General features: G+C 38.5%; 1 protein-coding gene across 8 annotated transcripts in view; it reads right to left on the reverse strand.

The window, feature by feature from the left end:
• Positions 1–275: 275 nt before the first annotated feature.
• Positions 276–17,889, reverse strand: part of CCDC18 (coiled-coil domain containing 18) — a 100,443-nt gene continuing 82,829 nt past the window's right edge. For 7 of the 8 annotated variants that reach the window (XM_032155336.2, XM_058439569.1, XM_032155339.2 and 4 more), the window contains 3 exons: positions 15,775–15,972; positions 7,215–7,682; positions 276–840 (listed from right to left, as the gene is read on the reverse strand). In XM_032155336.2, coding sequence (XP_032011227.1) covers positions 826–840; positions 7,215–7,682; positions 15,775–15,972 — 681 coding nt within the window. In that variant the 3' untranslated portion in view covers positions 276–825. The remainder of the gene's footprint in view (positions 841–7,214; positions 7,683–15,774; positions 15,973–17,889) is intronic. The other variant, XM_032155340.2, reaches the window with a different exon arrangement.

A 17,889-nucleotide genomic window follows, 5' to 3' on the forward strand; every position in this document is an offset into this window, starting at 1 on the left:
CAGCCATTATTAGTATAATTATAAACCTATGGCAGAATGACTTACAAATTTATACTAATTTTAAAAATTAAGTAATACTAGAAAAATTAGCAAATAATAGTCTGATTAAGAACTGACATTCCTCGCCTCTTTTCCTTTCTCCGCCATCATGGTGCGTGCTTGACTCTGCTTCTTGCCATGTCTTCTCACAAGACTTTCAGAATTAAGCGATTTCTGGCCAAGAAACAAAAGCAAAATTGTCCCATTCCCCAGTGGATTCAGATGAAAACTGGTAATAAAATCAGGATTTTATTAATAAAATAAAACCAAAAGGAGACAATGGAGAAGAACCAAGCTGGGTCTATAAAGAATTGCACATGAGATGGCACACATATTTATGCTGTCTGAAGGTCAAAATCATGTTACCATATCAGGCTGAAAATGTCACCACTATCCGGAGAGTTTAACATGTTTTGTTGGAGATATATTTTTTCTCTCTGCGTCTGTTATGAACGCGTTGGTTGGCTGGGTTCAGTAATAAATATGTGAGGACTTTCATTAAAAAAAAAAAAAAATTAACATTCCTCAATGTACTTATGCATTTTAACAATGATTTTTATATAAAAAGCAAAGGAAAGCTGCAAGTGTAAGCCAAAAAACAATAAAATAATAAATTTTCTTTAAAAATATAATTAAATTTTAGAAGGGCTTTCTTTTAAAATATTGAAATATAAAATTTATTCAAAAGCAAAATAACAGCTTCTATGAAGTATGAGCTACATATAATAAGTAAACAGCACAGTACCAAAAATTCCATTTTTTCAACACATCAGTATCTTCTTTTAATTACACATTTTCTCCCTAGAATAATGCAAAATAATAGATTAATATTTGAAATATTCCTAAACTGATTTAGCATTAAAAGTCTACCATAATAACAGGAGTATAATTTAAAGCGAGAGTGAGAAATATTTAGTCAACTGAAAAATATGAATCATAAAAAGTCAATAATGAACCACATGAATATAAAATGCAGGCTGGGCGCAGTGGCTCACTGCCTGTAATCCCAGCACTTTGGGAAGCTGAGGTGGGTGGATCACCTGAGGTCAGGAGTTCGAGCCCAGCCTGGCCAACATGGTGAAACCCTGTCTCTACTAAAACATACAAAAATTAGCTGGGTGTGGTGGCAAGCATCTGTAATCCCAGCTAGTCAGGAGGCTAAGGCAGGAGAATCACTTGAACCTTGGAGGGGGAGGTTGCAGTGAGCCGAGATCGCACCACTGCACTCCAGCCTGGGAGACAAGAGCGTACCTCCATCTCAAAAAAATAAAATAAAATAAAATAAATAAAAAATAAAAGCAAATAATTCTGGCTTGATGAGGTGGGTGTGAATATGAGGTTAAACTAATTTTAAAACTCATAAAAAGGAACATAAAAATAACATATTTAGGCATCAGTGTCACATTATAGTTTGAGAGCACAATAAACAAGGATGAATAGCTACATGAAAAAAGTCAATGAAAAAGTAAGATTAAAAGAAGAAAAAAAGACCAGAAAAAGACAAAAGAGAATTATTTGCATATAAAAGCAGTTTAACATAAAGTAGAAAAACAGAGGAAAAAGGCCCAGGGGATTTAAAAAAATATGGGCCAAATTTTCTTGTCATACCTTCATCTTTACTGAGGGTGTGAATTTGAAAATATTATCATGTCTCTAGGTATTACCTGTACTCCTGGTTTAACATTTTTTTCATCTTTGTTTTCCCTATAGCTAATTTCCTAATTTCTTATTTTTCATCTTACTGCATGATATATGTACCATATCTTGAAAACTACTTACAAATAAGAGAAATAGAAGTAATAACTTCTTATAAATTCCTAATAAACGGTGAATTAGCTAATTAATCAGTATTCACAACACTTCCACTGCTCTAATCCAAAACAGGATTAGAATAGGAGTTAATATGAAGTCTCTGAACTTGCTGATATTGTGTTCTAAATTGTGTACAGGTGTAATTTTTTGAGTTCTGAAGCTTTTGTTAGTCTGAAAGCAGAATACTGCTGTGTTAAGAGGCTTTACTCTCAATGGAAGTGCCAACGTACTTAACCATTAGGAAAATAGTATTTGGGCTGCAACACAAGAAAGGGAGCGAACACTTATTAAACACTTCTCATGTATCGATTTCCACATTCTTTTCATTGTACCAGTGGACTTTAAAACCGCACTTTCTGAAGCAGAGCTGGATTTAGGCCAGCTGATAACCCTCTGCACAGCCCAACAATGGTGCCTCCTGGCCCTACCACTGCTTTAAAAAATTGCTTAAGAGTCCTTTAGACGAATCAGCTGGTGAGTCAAATGCTATCCAGACCCAGCTAGCTGGTTTTGAAACTCACACCATGTGTAAAGAAACAAATGTAATACCTGATGACACTTTCAAATCAAACTTTTAAACTTTTGTCACTCATCATACCACAGAAAATGATTTTTTAACAGTGCAGATTAAATTTGAACATGGCAGATAAAGACAGTTACTAAAAATTCTAGTAAAGTCAAGTGTGGCAGTGAACGAATTAAGAGGATGATAGCTAGGGCAAACAACTCTGTGGCATTCCCCTTAGTCCCCTATGCTCCTGCTTATTTTCCCTAATGATTAATCCAAGGCTGCTCTGGAGCTTTTGCATGAGCAGCCATGAGTAGATTTTAGTAACTGGGTAAAGGTTAGACATATCCTACCCCCAATCAGATAAACTACCTTTGAATCTATTTGACATACTAGATTTATTTTATTTAAATAATAATTTCTTTGGTTTAAAAGAGTTTTAAAATCCTGCTTTAAAATAGGGGACCAATGCAATGTCATACTTAAGTGGCAGGTGAAATAAGCTGAGGACCTGAACTAGACTACAGATCATGGCTCTACATCCCAATTTAAAATGTCTCTTTCAGGCCAGGTGCGGTGGCTCATGCCTGTCATCTCAGCACTTTGGGAGGCCAAGGTGGGTAGATCACTTGGGGCCAGGAGTTTGAGACCAGCTTGGCCAACATGGTGAAACCCCATCTCTACTAAAAAATGCAAAAATTAGCCGGGCATGGTGACACACGCCTGTAATCCCAGCTACTTAGGTGGCTGAGGTATGAGAATTGCTTGAACCCAGGAAGCGGAGGTTGCAGTGAGCTGAGATCGTGCCACTACACTCCAGCCTGGGTGACAGTGCGAGACTCAAAAAAATAAAAATACATCTCTTTCATTAAATTTTACAGAGTAGTATATATTTATTCATGCAACATACATGTAAATGACTATGAGGTGGTCACTACCACAGGTAATGCAACTGAGGCTCATGCGCTATAAGAGTTCCATGTGAGCTTAAAGTTATGAGTATTGACTGTGGTCAATGCATTTAAAACTCAGTAGAGTATCATTGACAATCAAGAAAACTATGTTTGTACAGAATATAACTTTGATAGCATTGTAAGAATCCAATCTTTTAAGTTTAACAATAGGCTACAACGTTTGTTTGTTTTGTTTAGAGATGGGTTCTTGCTCCGTTGCCTAGGCTACAGTGCATGATAATAGCTCACTGCAGCCTCGAACTGAGCTCAAGCAATCCTCCCACCTCAGCTTCCAAGTAGCTAGGACTACAGATGTGCGCCACCATGCCCAGCTAATTTTTCATTTTATTTTTCTGTAGAGATTGGGTCTTGCTATGTTGCCCAGGCTGGCCTTGAAATCCTAGTCTCAAGTAATCCTCCTGCTTGGCCTCCCAAAGTGTTGGGATTAAAGGTGTGAGGCACCTTGCCTGGCCAGTATTTTGAATATTTTAATTTGGCATTGATCTTCAATGATAATTGAATAGGTGAAATGACTTGAAAAATTCAAATATATATTGCAAAAACCTACAGAGTAAGAAATTATTCTATCAGTTATGTAGTAACTTTTAACTCCTACTATTTATTTATTTATTTATTTAGAGATGGAGTCTCGCTCTGTCACCCAGGTTGGAGTGCAGTGGCGCAATCTCAGCTCACTGCAACCTTTGCCTCCCGGGTTCAAGCAATTCTCTGCCTCAGCCTCCTGAGCAGCTGGGATTACAGGTGCGCACCACCACGCCCAGCTAATTTTTGTGTTTTTAGTAGAGATGGGGTTTCGCCCTCTTGGCCAGGCTGGTCTTGAACTCCTGACCTCGTGATCCACCTGCCTCAGCTTCCCAAAGTGCTGGGATTACAGGCGTGAGCCACCGCACCTGGCTAACTCCTACTCTTAATCCTTAATTGGCTAAGCAACTGCAAGACCAAACTATGTAATTAGACAGTACTGAAGAAAATACCAATACAATTATGCAAATATTATATATGGTGGTTAAGAGCAGGGACTCAGTTTCCTCATAAGGATAATAATAGTACCCACTACAGTAGAACTATTAGGTACTATTATTTGGTACTATTCAGATAATAGTACCTATCAGGGGGTTGTTATAAGGATTAAATGAGTTAATTTATGTAAAGGATTTGCTTGACATACAGTAAAGGCTATGTATTGTTATGATCACAATCTGTCACCGTACTTATCAAATTTATCCTGCATAAATTAGGTGCTATTTTTACCAAAAAGAGAGTCCTGCATATCTATGACTGCAAGGGTCACTGGAGTAGAGCAGAGGTTCTTAAAGGGTACAGTACCATCCTCTACAGAACATTCTAGAAATTTGTGATGGTACTTTTTGTTTGTCACTGTGATAGGGGAGTAAGGGACATACTGCTGCTGATATACAACAGGCAGGGACAAATGATGCCAGATGTCCTGTATCTTGCACGGTTGTTCCACATGACAGAACTATCTGGCTGGCAATTCTACTAGACTTTGCTAGTCTGTTTATGCTTTCCTACTCTCCAAAGTAAGTAACCATTTCACATACCTTCCCTGTTCTTAAATATCCAATATCTTACTGTGCCTTAGCTAAAAACCCTGCTTCTTATTTCACTACGAAAATAAAAGCAATCAACAAAGAAATTTCTCTCCCACTACCAAACCTTCCATTCCATGTGTTTCTGTGCTCCCATATTCTGCCCTCCTTCCTACTACAGTGGATGAACTGCCCCTTCTTTTATCCAAGACCAACTCCTCTACTCCATTTCCTAAGCCTACCTTAAGGATTTTACTCCTTCTACTCTCTGTCTTGAATTGCTGTTTCCCTGTCTACTGGATCATTCCTATCAATATCCAACAGCTGTTTTCTCTCTTATGTTAAAAAGCAAAACAAAAAACTCTCCCTTGACATCACATCTCCCTCATTTCTCTGCTTTACTCTTTATCCAAAGAGTTGTCTATTCTTGGTGTTTCTATTTCCTCTCTTTCCGTTCTATGCTAAACCCACTCTACATCAGGCTTTCATTCCCATTGTTACTCTAAAGCCAGTCTTATGAGGGTCATAAAAGCCTCAACATTACCAAATATGATAGTCAATTATCAATCTTCACTTTACTTAGCAACACTGGACACAATTGATCTCACCCTCCTTGAAATACATTGTGAAATATTATACTCTCCTAATTTCTCTTCTATTTCACTGATTACTTCTCAGTTACCTTTACTGAATCTTTAACTTCTTGGGTGCTAAAAGTAATATGCTAAAAGTGAAATTTTGGCCAGCACAGCCTGATGAAATCTAGCATTTAAAACTACAGTTGTGTTTACTGTATATAATTTATTTAGCCATTTGATTCATTCATAAATATTCATTCAGCATCTACTATATACCAGGCACTAGAAATATAGAAATAAGCGAAATGACCATACCCTGTCCACACAGAGTTTACATTTTCAGTGGGGAGACAATCAATAAACAAGTAGACAGGCATATACTTAAGCCAGCAAAAATAACTATTATGAAGAAAAACTCACTCAACAATTTTTCTTTGTCTTGGATCTATTAAAAAAATTTTTTTTTAACGGTTCAGGCCACCAAAGCTATCTTGATGTGTTTGAAAATGATGTTAGGCATTTTTTAAAAAGCTGACATTATCTAAAGGAGATTATTTCCATTCGCAAACTATAGATTAAATCCTATATTGTGGAACATAAGGAATACGAGGAGCAGAAAAGTGAGAAAGTAATTAGTTCAAAATAAGAAGAGGACCAGAAAAATATTAAATCATAAAAGTCAAGAGAAGAGAAAAGATCAAAAGGGGGAATGGACAGTTAAATCTACAAAAGCTGAAGAAAAAGAGGATACTAAATTTGTTTATTATACAAGGAGTTTTTTTGTGACTTTCAAGAAAACAGTAAATTTAATATTCAAGAGACAAATACAGTAAGTTACAAAGCGGGAAGGGTAGTAAGGAGGTAGCAACAATGGAGAAATAGAATAAAAATTTTTTTTGAGATGAGGTCTCGCCATGTTGCCCATACTTGTCTCAAACTCCTGGGCTCAAATAATCCTCCTGCCTCAGCCTCCTGGGTAGCTGGGATTGCAGGTATGTGCCACTGCACCCAGCTTAGAGTGGGTATGAATTTAAGATGTCTGGAAATGAAAGGAAGAGGGAAATAAAGAAGCCTGAAGATACAGATTGAATCAGAAAGCAGAGAAGCAAAACAGGCAAGCATATTAAAGGCTTGAAAGTACATGTTCAAGAGGTTCTCTCTAAAAAAGAAGAGGGATATATCTTTCTTTTAAAGAGAAAAGGGACAAAAGAAGGAAAGATGAACATAAACATTTTAGGGTGAAAAATTATAAGGATGAGGGCAGTTGGCTTTATTCATGCTTTTAAATAATGGCTAATTAGTAAATCAACTTTCCAAAGATCAGTGATAGCCAGCAATAACTTATTTTTACATATAGAGCCCAAGTGAACAGTAAATTATGACGAAGTTATGAGAACATTCACCTCAGAACCTAGTTTCTCTGGATTCCTCTCACTGCATATTTCTTCTTACCATTTTTCTTTTTTTCAGTTTTTTTATTTTTTTATTTTTAAGCACTTTCATGTCTATCCTCCTATTTTTCGTTCTACTTCCTGTTCGCCTCCCTCTGCCTCTCTCTTTCCCCCTGTTATCTCACACCATGACCTAGAGAAAATGTCTTTTGGTATTGAGTTTACTTAATGCATAAAATGTAAAATCTTCCTTTTTCAAATATTAGTAGTTTTTCATTTAAATATATGAATTTTCTTCCAAGTAATAAAATGATATTCTTTGGAAACAAATTATTACAGCTTACAGTGTATAAAATACATACCTGATTTAAACCAGCATCTGTTTGCGTAGAAGGCTTTTTTAATAGTCTTACTTCTTTGTTTATGTATCTTAGCATCCCACTAAGCGTGCTAAAGTCATTATTCTCAGAACTATCATCTTCTAGGTTATACGTGAGAGGTTTAAATGAGTCTGGCTGGGTGTAAGTCAGGTTCTTATGGCTTTCTTCTAATGTTGAAGGCTGTTCTAATTGCATTTTCTTTAAGTCCTGTAGTAATTCTTCAGAAAGATCTTCGTCACCATGAGTTTTGAAAGTAAGATCACTGGCACTAATAGAGCAACGTAATTTTGTACACGTGGAAAAAGATGTGTGAAAACGTTTAGCAAATTTTGGATCTTGGACATCAGGCATAATTTCTGTTGGAGATGTAAATGGGGCTTGCAGAAACTTGATGTCTTCTGCCTTTTCATGTCCAGAAATTTTGGCCTGTAATCTGGTTAATTCTGATTCCTGCAGAAAAATTGGTACATAGTAGGTGCTCAATACATTTTTGTTAAATGAATGAACTCCTTAGAAAATCATAGACTTTCAGAAAGTCAACCTTTGTTCCAGTATAGGAATTCTGTTTATAATTCTTGAGAGTTTTCCAAGCTCTGTTTAAAACCTTTACTTAAGATAGGTTCACTTTGGGAAAATTACACAAGTTCATTTGAAATATGCTTATTCTAAGAAATTCCATTAAAACTAGATTTTCCTTATATATATGTATTTTTGGTGTTAATGATAATATCAATTTCTATTCAAGATTGAAATCTTACACCTAAAAATTTATCTGCAAAGGTGTAGAGGTACGCTATCTTTTGTTAATCTAACACATATAGACACAAAAAGACCCCTTTCAGAATTTCCAGTAGGGAATAAATAGATAAGCTATTCTGCTTTTTGTGTTCTCATTACAAGAAAGCTTTAGTATATTAGAAATTTTTCAAAAACCTAAAGAAGTGATAAATTTTTAATAAATCAATCCTTGTTAAATAAACTTTTCATTTCGATTTTTTTCATGTCCTTCATTTGGGTCCTCTGATTGAACTTTGGGATCCTAGGAATGAGACTACATACACTAAAAAACCAAAAAGCCTAAAATAAGAGATGATATTTTAATTTCAAAAGCTTAATAATGTAAGTATAGTAGTCTCCTCTTCAAATACATTTGCCTTTTCTTAAAGGTATCCATAAGATATATATTTCTAAATCCTGTCAGTTTTAATCTGATAGTTTCTATTCTTAAAGTAGCTTTCAAAAATACTGTGTTCATAACTAAAACTGTCATAACCACAGAATGCATTACAAAATAAAAGTTTAACAAGCATATTTCGGTTCTTTCCTTTTTTTTTTTACTACTTCATCTAAAATTGATTTATATGATTTTTAAAAATACTTTAAGTTCTAGGGTACATGTGCTCAACGTGCAGGTTTGTTACATATGTATAAATGTGCCATGTTGGTGTGCTGCACCCATTAACTCGTCATTTACATTACGGATTTCTCTTAATGCTCTCGCTCCCCCCTCCCCCCACCCCACGACAGGCCCCGGTGTGTGATGTTCCCCACCCTGTGTCCAAGTGTTCTCATTGTTCAATTCCCACCTATGAGTGAGAACATGCAGTGTTTGGTTTTTTGTCCTTGCGATAGTTTGCTCAGAATGATGGTTTCCAGCTACATCCATGTCCCTACAAAGGACATAAACTCATCCTTTTTGATGGCTGCATAGTATTCCATGGTGTATATGTGCCACGTTTTCTTAATCTAGTCTCTCATTGATGGACATTTGGGTTGGTTCCAAGTCTTTGCTATTGTGAATAGTGCCGCAATAAACATACGTGTGCATGTGTCTTTATAGCAGCATGATTTATAATCCTTTGGGTATATACCCAGTAATGGGATGGCTGGGTCAAATGGTATTTCTAGTTCTAGATCCTTGAGGAATCGCCACACTGTCTTCCATAATGGTTGAACTAGTTTACACTCCCACCAACAGTGTAAAAGTGTTCCTATTTCTCCACATCCTCTCCAGCACCTGTTGTTGCCTGACTTTTTAATGATCGCCATTCTAACTGGTGTGAGATGGTATCTCATTGTGGTTTTGATTTGCATTTCTCTGATGACCAGTGATGATGAACATTTTTTCACGTGTCTGTTGGCTGCATAAATGTCTTCCTTTTTTTTTTTTTTTGAGACGGAGCCTCTGTTGCCCAGGCTGGAGTGCAGTGGCGCAATCTCGGCTCACTGCAAGCTCTGCCTCCCGTGTTCACGCCATTCTCCTGCCTCAGCCTCTCCAAGTAGCTGGGACTACAGGCGCCCGCCACCACGCCTGGCTAATTTTTTTGTATTTTTAGTAGAGACAGGGTTTCACCGTGGTCTCGATCTCCTGAACTCGTGATCCGCCTGCCTCGGCCTCCCAAAGTGCTGGGATTACAAGTGTGAGCCACCGCACCCGGCCATAAATGTCTTCTTTTGAGAAGTGTCTGTTCATATCCTTCACCCACTTTTTGATGGGGTTTTTTTTTTCTTGTAAATTTGTTTAAGTTCTTTGTAGATTCTGGGTATTAGCCCTCTGTCAGATGAGTAGATTGCAAAAATTTTCTCCCATTCTGTAGGTTGCCTGCACTCTGATGGTAGTTTCTTTTGCTGTGCAGAAGCTCTTTAATTAGATCTCATTTGTCTGTTTTGGTTTTTGTTGCCATTGCTTTTGGTGTTTTAGTCATGAAGTCCTTGCCCATGCCTATGTCCTGAATGGTACTGTCTAGGTTTTCTTCTAGGGTTTTGATGGTTTTAGGTCTAACATTTAAGTCTTTAATCCATCTTGAATTAATTTTTGTATAAGGTCTAAGGAAGGGATCCAGTTTCAACTTTCTACATATGGCTAGCCAGTTTTTCCAGCACCATTTATTAAATAGGGAATCCTTTCCCCATTTCTTGTTTTTGTCAGGTTTGTCAAAGATCAGATGGTTGTAGATGTGTGGTGTTATTTCTGAGGGATCTGTTCTGTTCCATTGGTCTATATCTCTGTTCTGGTACCAGTACCATGCTGTTTTGGTTACGGTAGCCTTGTAGCATAGTTTGAAGTCAGGTAGCATGATGCCTCCAGCTTTTTTCTTTTGGCTTAGGATTGTCTTGGCTGTGTGGGCTCTTTTTTGGTTCCATATGAACTTTAGGTAGTTTTTTCCAATTCTGTGAAGAATGTCATTGGCAGCTTGATGGAGATGGCATTGAATCTATAAATTACCTTGGACAGTATGGCCATTTTCATTATATTGATTCTTCCTATCCATGAGCATGGAATGTTCTTCCATTTGTTTGTGTCCTCTTTTATTTAATTGAGCAGTGGTTTGTAGTTCTCCCTGGAAATCCTTCACATCCCTTGTAAGTTGGATTCCTAGGTATTTAATTCTCTTGAAGCAATTGTGAATGGAAGTTCACTCATGATTTGGCTCTCTGTTGGTCAGTTATTGGTGTGTAGGAATGCTTGTGATTTTTGCACATTGATTTTGTATCCTGAGACTTTGCCGAAGTTATCAGCTTAAGGAGATTTGGGGCTGAGATGATGGGATTTTCTAAATATATAATCATGTCATCTGCAAAGAGGGACAATTTGACTTCCTCTTTTCCTAATGGAATACAACTTTCTTTCTCCTGCCTGATTGCCCTGGCCAGAACTTCCAACACTATGTTGAATAGGAGTGGTGAGAGAGGGCACCCCTGTCTTGTGCCAGTTTTCAAGGGGAATGCTTCCAGTTTTTGCCCATTCAGTATGATATTGGCTGTGGGTTTGTCTTAAATAGCTCTTATTATTTTTAGATATATCCCATCAATACCTAGTTTGAGAGTTTTTAGCATGAAGGGCTGTTGAATTTTGTTGAAAGCCTGTTCTGCATCTATTGAGATAATCATGTGGTTTTTGTCTTTGGTTCGGTTTATGTGATGGATTACATTTATTGATTTGAGTATGTTGAACCAGCCATGCATCCCGGGGATGAAGCCAACTTAATTGTGGTGGATAAGCTTTTTGATGTGCTGCTGGATTCAGTTTGCCAGTATTTTATTGAGGATTTTCGCATTGATGTTCATCAGGGATATTGATCTAAAATTCTCTTTTTTTGTTGTGTCTCTGCCAAGCTTTGGTATCAGGATAATGCTGGCCTCAGAAAATGAGTTAGGGAGGATTCCCTCTTTTTCTATTGATTGGAATAGTTTCAGAAGGAATGGTACCAGCTCCTCTTTGTACCTCTGGTAGAATTCAGCTATGAATCTGTCTGATCCTGGACTTTTTTTGGTTGGCAGGCTATTAATTACTGCCTCAATTTCAGAACCTGTTATTGGTCTACTCAGGGATTCAACTTCTTCCTGGTTTGGTCTTGGGAGGGTGTGTGTGTCGAGGAATTTATCCATTTCTTCTAGGTTTTCTAGTTTATTTGTGTAGAGGTGTTTATAGCATTCTCTGATGGTAGTTTGTATTTCTATGGGATCAGTGGTGATATCCCCTTTGGCATTTTTTATTGCATCTATTTGATTCTTCTCTCTTTTCTTCTTTATTAGTCTTGCTAGTGGTCTATCAATTTTGTTGATCTTTTCTAAAAACCAGCTCCTGGATTCATTGATTTTTTGAAGGGTTTTTTGTGTCTCTATCTCCTTTAGTTCTGCTCTGATCTTGCTTATTTCTTGCCTTCTGCGAGCTTTTGAATTTGTTTGCTCTTGCTTCTCTAGTTCTTTTAATTGTGATGTTAGGGTGTCGATTTTAGATCTTTCCTGCTTTCTCTTGTGGGCATTTAGTGCTATAAATTTCCCTCCACACACTGCTTTAAATGTGTCCCAGAGATTCTGGTATGTTGTGTCTTTGTTCTCATTGGTTTCAAAGAACATCTTCATTTCTGCCTTTATTTCGTTATGTACCCAGTAGTCATTCAGGAGCAGGTTGTTCAGTTTCCACGTAGGTGTGCGGTTTTGAGTGAGTTTCTTAATCCTGAGTTCTAATTTGATTTCACTGTTGTCCGAGAGACAGTTTGTGGTGATTTCTATTCTTTTACGTTTGCTGAAGAGTGCTTTATTTCCAACTATGTGGTCAATTTTGGAATAAGTGCAATTTGGTGCTGAGAAGAATGTATATTCTGTTGATTTGGGGTGGAGAGTTCTGTAGATGTCTATTAGGTCCGCTTGGTGTAGAGCTGAGTTCAAGTCCTGGATATCCTTGTTAATTTTCTGTCTCGTTGATCTGTCTAATGTTGACAGTGGGGTGTTAAAGTCTCCCATTATTATTGTGTGGGAGTCTAAGTCTCTTTGTAAGTCTCTAAGGACTTGACTTATGAATCTGGGTGCTCCTGTATTGGATGCATATATATTTAGGATAGTTAGCTCTTCGTGTTGAATTGATCCCTTTACCATTATGTAATGGCCTTGTTTGTCTGTTTTGATCTTTGTTGGTTTAAAGTCTGTTTTATCAGAGACTAGGATTGCAACCCTTGCTTTTTTTTTGTTTTCCATTTGCTTGGTAGATCTTCCTCCATCCCTTTATTTTGGGCCTATGTGTGTCTCTGCATGTGAGACGGGTCTCCTGAATACAGCACACTGATGGGTTTGGAATCTTTATCCAATTTGCCAGTCTGTGTCTTTTAATTGGGGCATTTAGCCCATTTCCATTTAAGGTTAATATTGTTATGTGTGAATTTGATCCTATCATTATGATGTTAGCTGGTTATTTTGCTCGTTAGTTGATGCACTTTCTTCCTAGCACTGATGTTCTTTACAATTTGGCATGTTTTTGCAGTGGCTGGTACCAGTTGTTCCTTTCCATGTTTAGTGCTTCCTTCAGGAGTTCTTTTAAGACAGGCCTAGTGGTGACAGAATCTCTCAGGATTTGCTTGTCTGCAAAGGATTTTATTTCTCCTTCACTTATGAAGCTTAGTTTGGCTGGATATGAAATTCTGAGTTGAAAATTCTTTTCTTTATGAATGTTGAATATTGGCCCCCACTCTCTTCTGGCTTGTAGAGTTTCTGCCAAGAGATCTGCTGTTAGTCTGATGGGCTTCCCTTTATGGGTAACCCAACCTTTCTCTCTGGCTGCCCTTAACATTTTTTCCTTCATTTCAACATTGGTAAATCTGACAATTATGTGTCTTGGGGTTGCTCTTCTCGAGGAGTATATTTGTGTTGTTCTCTGTATTTCCTGAATTTGAATGTTGGCCTGCCTTGCTAGCTTGGGGAAGTTCTCCTGGATAATATCCTGAAGAGTGTTTTCCAACTTGGTTCCATTCTCCCCATCGCTTTCAGGTACACCAATCAGATGTAGATTTGGTCTTTTCACATAGACCCATATTTCTTGCAGGCTTTGTTTCTTTTTACTCTTTTTTCTCTAAACTTCTCTTCTCACCTTATTTCATTCATTTGATCTTCAATCACTGATACCCTTTCTTCCAGTTGATCAATTCGGCTACTGAAGCTTGTGCATGTGTCACACAGTTCTCGTGCCATGGTTTTTAGCTCCATCAGGTCATTTAAGGTCTTCTCTACACTGTTTATTCTAGTTAGCCATTCATCTAACCTTTTTTCAAGGTTTTTAGATTCCTTGCAATGGGTTCAAACATCCTCCTTTAGCTTGGAGACGTTTGTTATTACCGACCTTCTGAAGCCTATTTCTGTCAACTCATCAAAGTCATTCCCCGTTCAGCTTTATTCCATTGCTGGTGAGGGGCTGCGATCCTTTGGAGGAGAAGAGGCACTCTGGTTTTTGGAATTTTCAGCTTTTCTTCTCTGGTTTCTCCCCATCTTTGTGGTTTTATCTAACTTCAGTTTTTGATGATGGTGACCTACAGATGGGGTTTTGGTGTGGAGGTCCTTTCTGTTGATGTTGATACTATTCCTTTCTGTTTGTTAGTTTTCCTTCTAACAGTCAGGTCCCTCAGCTGCAGGTCTGTTGGAGTTTTCTGCAGGTCCACTCCAGACCCTGTTTGCCTGGGTATCACCAGCGGAGGTTGCAGAATAGCAAATATTGCTGCCTGATCCTTCTTCTGGAAGCTTCATCTCAGAGGGGCACCCAGCTGTATAAAGTGTCAGTCGGCCCCTACTGGCAGGGGTTTCCCAGTGAGGCTACACAGGGGTCAGGGACCCACTTGAGGAGGCAGTCTGTCCGTTCTCAGAGCTCAAACTCCATGCTGGGAGAACCACTGCTCTCTTCAGAGCTGTCAGACAGGGACATTTAAGTCTGCAGAAGTTTCTGCTGCCTTTTGTTCAGCTATGCCCTGCCCCCAGAGGAGTCTAGAGAGGCAGGCAGGCCTCGTTGAGCTGCGGTGGGCTCCACCCAGTTCGAGCTTCCCAGCTGCTTTACCTACTCAAGCCTCAGCAATGGCAGATGCCCCTCCCCCAGCCCAGGCTGCCACCTTGCAGTTCGATCTCGGACTGATGCTCTAGCAGTGAGCAAGGCTCTGTGGGCGTGGGACCCACCAAGCCAGGCGCAGGATATAATCTCCTGATGTGCCACTTGTAAGATGGTTGGAAAAGCACAGTATTAGGGCAGGAGTGTCCCGATTTTCCAGGTACCGTCTGTCACGGCTTCCCTTGGCTAGGAAAGGGAAATCCTCCAACCCCTTGTGCTTTCTGGGTGAGGTGATGCCCCGCCCTGCTTCGGCTCACCCTACGTGGGCTGCACCCACTGTCCAACCAGTCCCAGTGAGATGAACCAGGGACCTCAGTTGGAAATGCAGAAATCACCCGTCTTCAGCGTTGACCACGCTGGGAGCTGCAGACCGGAGCTGTTCCTATTTGGCCATCTTGGAACCCATCCCCGATTTATATGATTTTTAAGTGGCTAGAGTGCCAATTTTTTGTTGTAAATCCTACATTCACATTCTTAAAATCATAATTAACAAAACAGTTGTAGAGTTGGCACAGAATAGGACTGTACACAGCTGCAGTCTTTTTCTTTTTCCTCTTCTGCATTATCTAGCCATAATTGATATGTGCTATCTCATATAAATAGGATTTTATTTAACTTACAGTTAAACACATAACTTTTATGATTAAATATAGTACACTGAATACATTAAATTAATTCAACTTTTTCTTAAGACTCAAAGAAGGTCACTGTTGTGAACGTAATTGTAGTGAGCCATAATATAATAATGCCTTCATGGCTCTCAAAAAATTGTCTTTGCCCTTGTTGACCTCAAGTGATCTGCCCACCTCGGCCTCCTGAAGTGCTGGGAATACAGGAGTGAGCCACCACGCCCAGCCTACTTTACGATTTTGAACGAACTTTGCTGATTTTGAAAAATGCTTCTAGTTTTTTTTAGGTACATCAAGTATAAAACCCTCTAAACATTATGATTAGATGAGTTTATATTTGAGCATTTATAAATTATATCTTCTATGGTAATAAGATGTACATCATCTTAATAATTTCTTAAATTCAACATCTTCTAAATAAAATGCTTTTTATTCAAACAGGCCAATATTTGGTCATATAGTCCTCTATAAACTACAAAGACAGGTAAATAAGTCAGACATTTACGTTTTCATAGATATGCTTTATTACTTTTAAATGTTTACTTACTTTAGTAGGTAATGCTTCATTTGCAGCTTCAATTACTTCATTCCTATCTTGGACTTGATGCAAATTGCTTACAGTATCCTGAGCTTCTTCTAATTCCAGTTTTGCCTTCTCTAACTGTTCATTTAGTTGCTGAACAGAAGTCTTTTGAGAGTCAGCAGAAATCTTCCACTTTGCATGGTTCTCTTGATGTGAAATCATCTATATAGCCCCAGAATTGGAAAATAAAAAAAATAAAAAAATAGAATGAAACTGGATTCAACAACAGTCTAATCCTTTCTACTTTTATTTACTTTTTCTTTAAAAAAAGTAAATTCTGTTTATAGTTACAAACATCTGATTTCTCAACGAATACTAGAGGAAAAAGGGAGAAAAGGAATCCATAATCTTCAATTTACTTAAGAACTTAATTAACCAAATACAATGGACTCTATTTGGGTACTGATTTGAACAAATAAACTATAAAGACATTTTTGAGACAATTGGGGAAATGTGAACAATTATTGGATATTTGATGATATTAAGGAGTCACTGTCAGTTTTTAGGTGTGATAATGGTATTGTGGTTCTGTTCCAAAAAATAGCCCTTATCTTTTAGAGCTATGCTATGCTTTGGTTCCGTATCCCCACCCAGGCTTCATCTTGAATTGTAATTCCCATATGTCGAAGGAGCAACCTGGTGGGAGGTAATTGGGTCATGCGGATGGTTTCACCCATGCTGTTCTGATGATAGTGAGTTCTCATGAGATCTGATCATTTAAAAGTGTGACACTTCCCCTCTTGCTCTCTGTCTCCCACCACCATGTAAGACATGACTTGCTTCCCCTTCTGCCATAATTGTAAGAATTGTAATTTTCCTGAGGCCTCCCCAGCCACGTGGAACTGTGAGTCAATTCAACCTCTTTTCTTTATAAATTGCCCTGCAATTGTCACCATTCTCCAGACCCCAGAATGGTAGATCCAGTGACAGCCCTTGCACCTTCACCTGGAAAAGCCTCAGGCACTCACACCAGCCCTAAGACTGTGTAATTTATAAGGAAAAGAGGTTTAATTGACTCAGTTTTTATAGCAGTGTGAAAATGGACTAATAACAGAAAACTGGTATCAGAATAGTGGGGTACTACTATAAAGATAACCTGAAAATGTGGAAGTGACTTTGGAACTGGGTAATGGGCAGAGGTTAGAACAGTTTGGAGGAATCAGAAGACAGGAAGATGTGAGAAAGTTTGGAACTTCCTACAGATTTGTCAAATGGTTTTGACCAAAATGCTGATAGTGATATGGACAATGAAGTGCAAGCTCAGGTGGTCTCAGATGGAGATGAGAAACTTACTGGAAACTAGAGTATCTTGCTATGTTTTAGCAAAGAGACCAGTGGCATTTTGCCCCCACCCTAGAGATCTGTGGAACTTTGAAGCTCAGAGAGATGATTTAGGGTCTCTGAGAGAAGAAATTTTTAAGGATTCAAGAGGTGATCTGGCTTTTGTGAAAGTGTACAGTCACATGCATTCACAAAGAGATTATCTGAAATTGGAACTTATGTTTAAAAGGGAAGAAGAGCATAAAAGTTAAAAAAAATTTGCAGCTTCGCCATGTGCAGCTTCACCATAAAACCCATTTTATGGGGAGAAATTCAAGCTGGCTGCAGAAATCCATAAAACCCATTTTATGGGGAGAAATTCAAGCTGGCTGCAGAAATTTTCTTAAGTAATGAGGAGCTAAATATTGCCAAGACAATGGAGAAAATGTCTCCAGGCCATTTTCAAGGAAAGCCCCTCCAGATCTTCAAGGAAGCCCCTCCCATCACAGGCCTGGATATCTAGGAGGAAAAAATGGTTTTGTGGGCCAGGCTCAGAGCCCCACTGCTCTGTGCAGCCTCAAGACGGGGTGACCTGTATTGCAGTTGCTTCAGCTCCACCCATGGCTAAAAGGGATGAAGGTACAGCTCAGACCATTGCTTCACAAGGTGCAAGCCCCACACCTTGGCAGCTTTCATGTGGTATTAAGTCTGCAGGTGCACAGAAGACAAGAGTTGAGCTTTGGGAGGCTCTGCCTAGATTTCAGAGGATGTGTGGAAATGCCTGGAAGTCCAAGCAGAAGTCTGCTGTGGAGGTGGAGC

This window comes from Hylobates moloch, unplaced genomic scaffold (genome assembly GCF_009828535.3).
Source record: "Hylobates moloch isolate HMO894 unplaced genomic scaffold, HMol_V3 SCAFFOLD_5, whole genome shotgun sequence".
Taxonomy (NCBI): Eukaryota; Metazoa; Chordata; class Mammalia; order Primates; family Hylobatidae; genus Hylobates; species Hylobates moloch.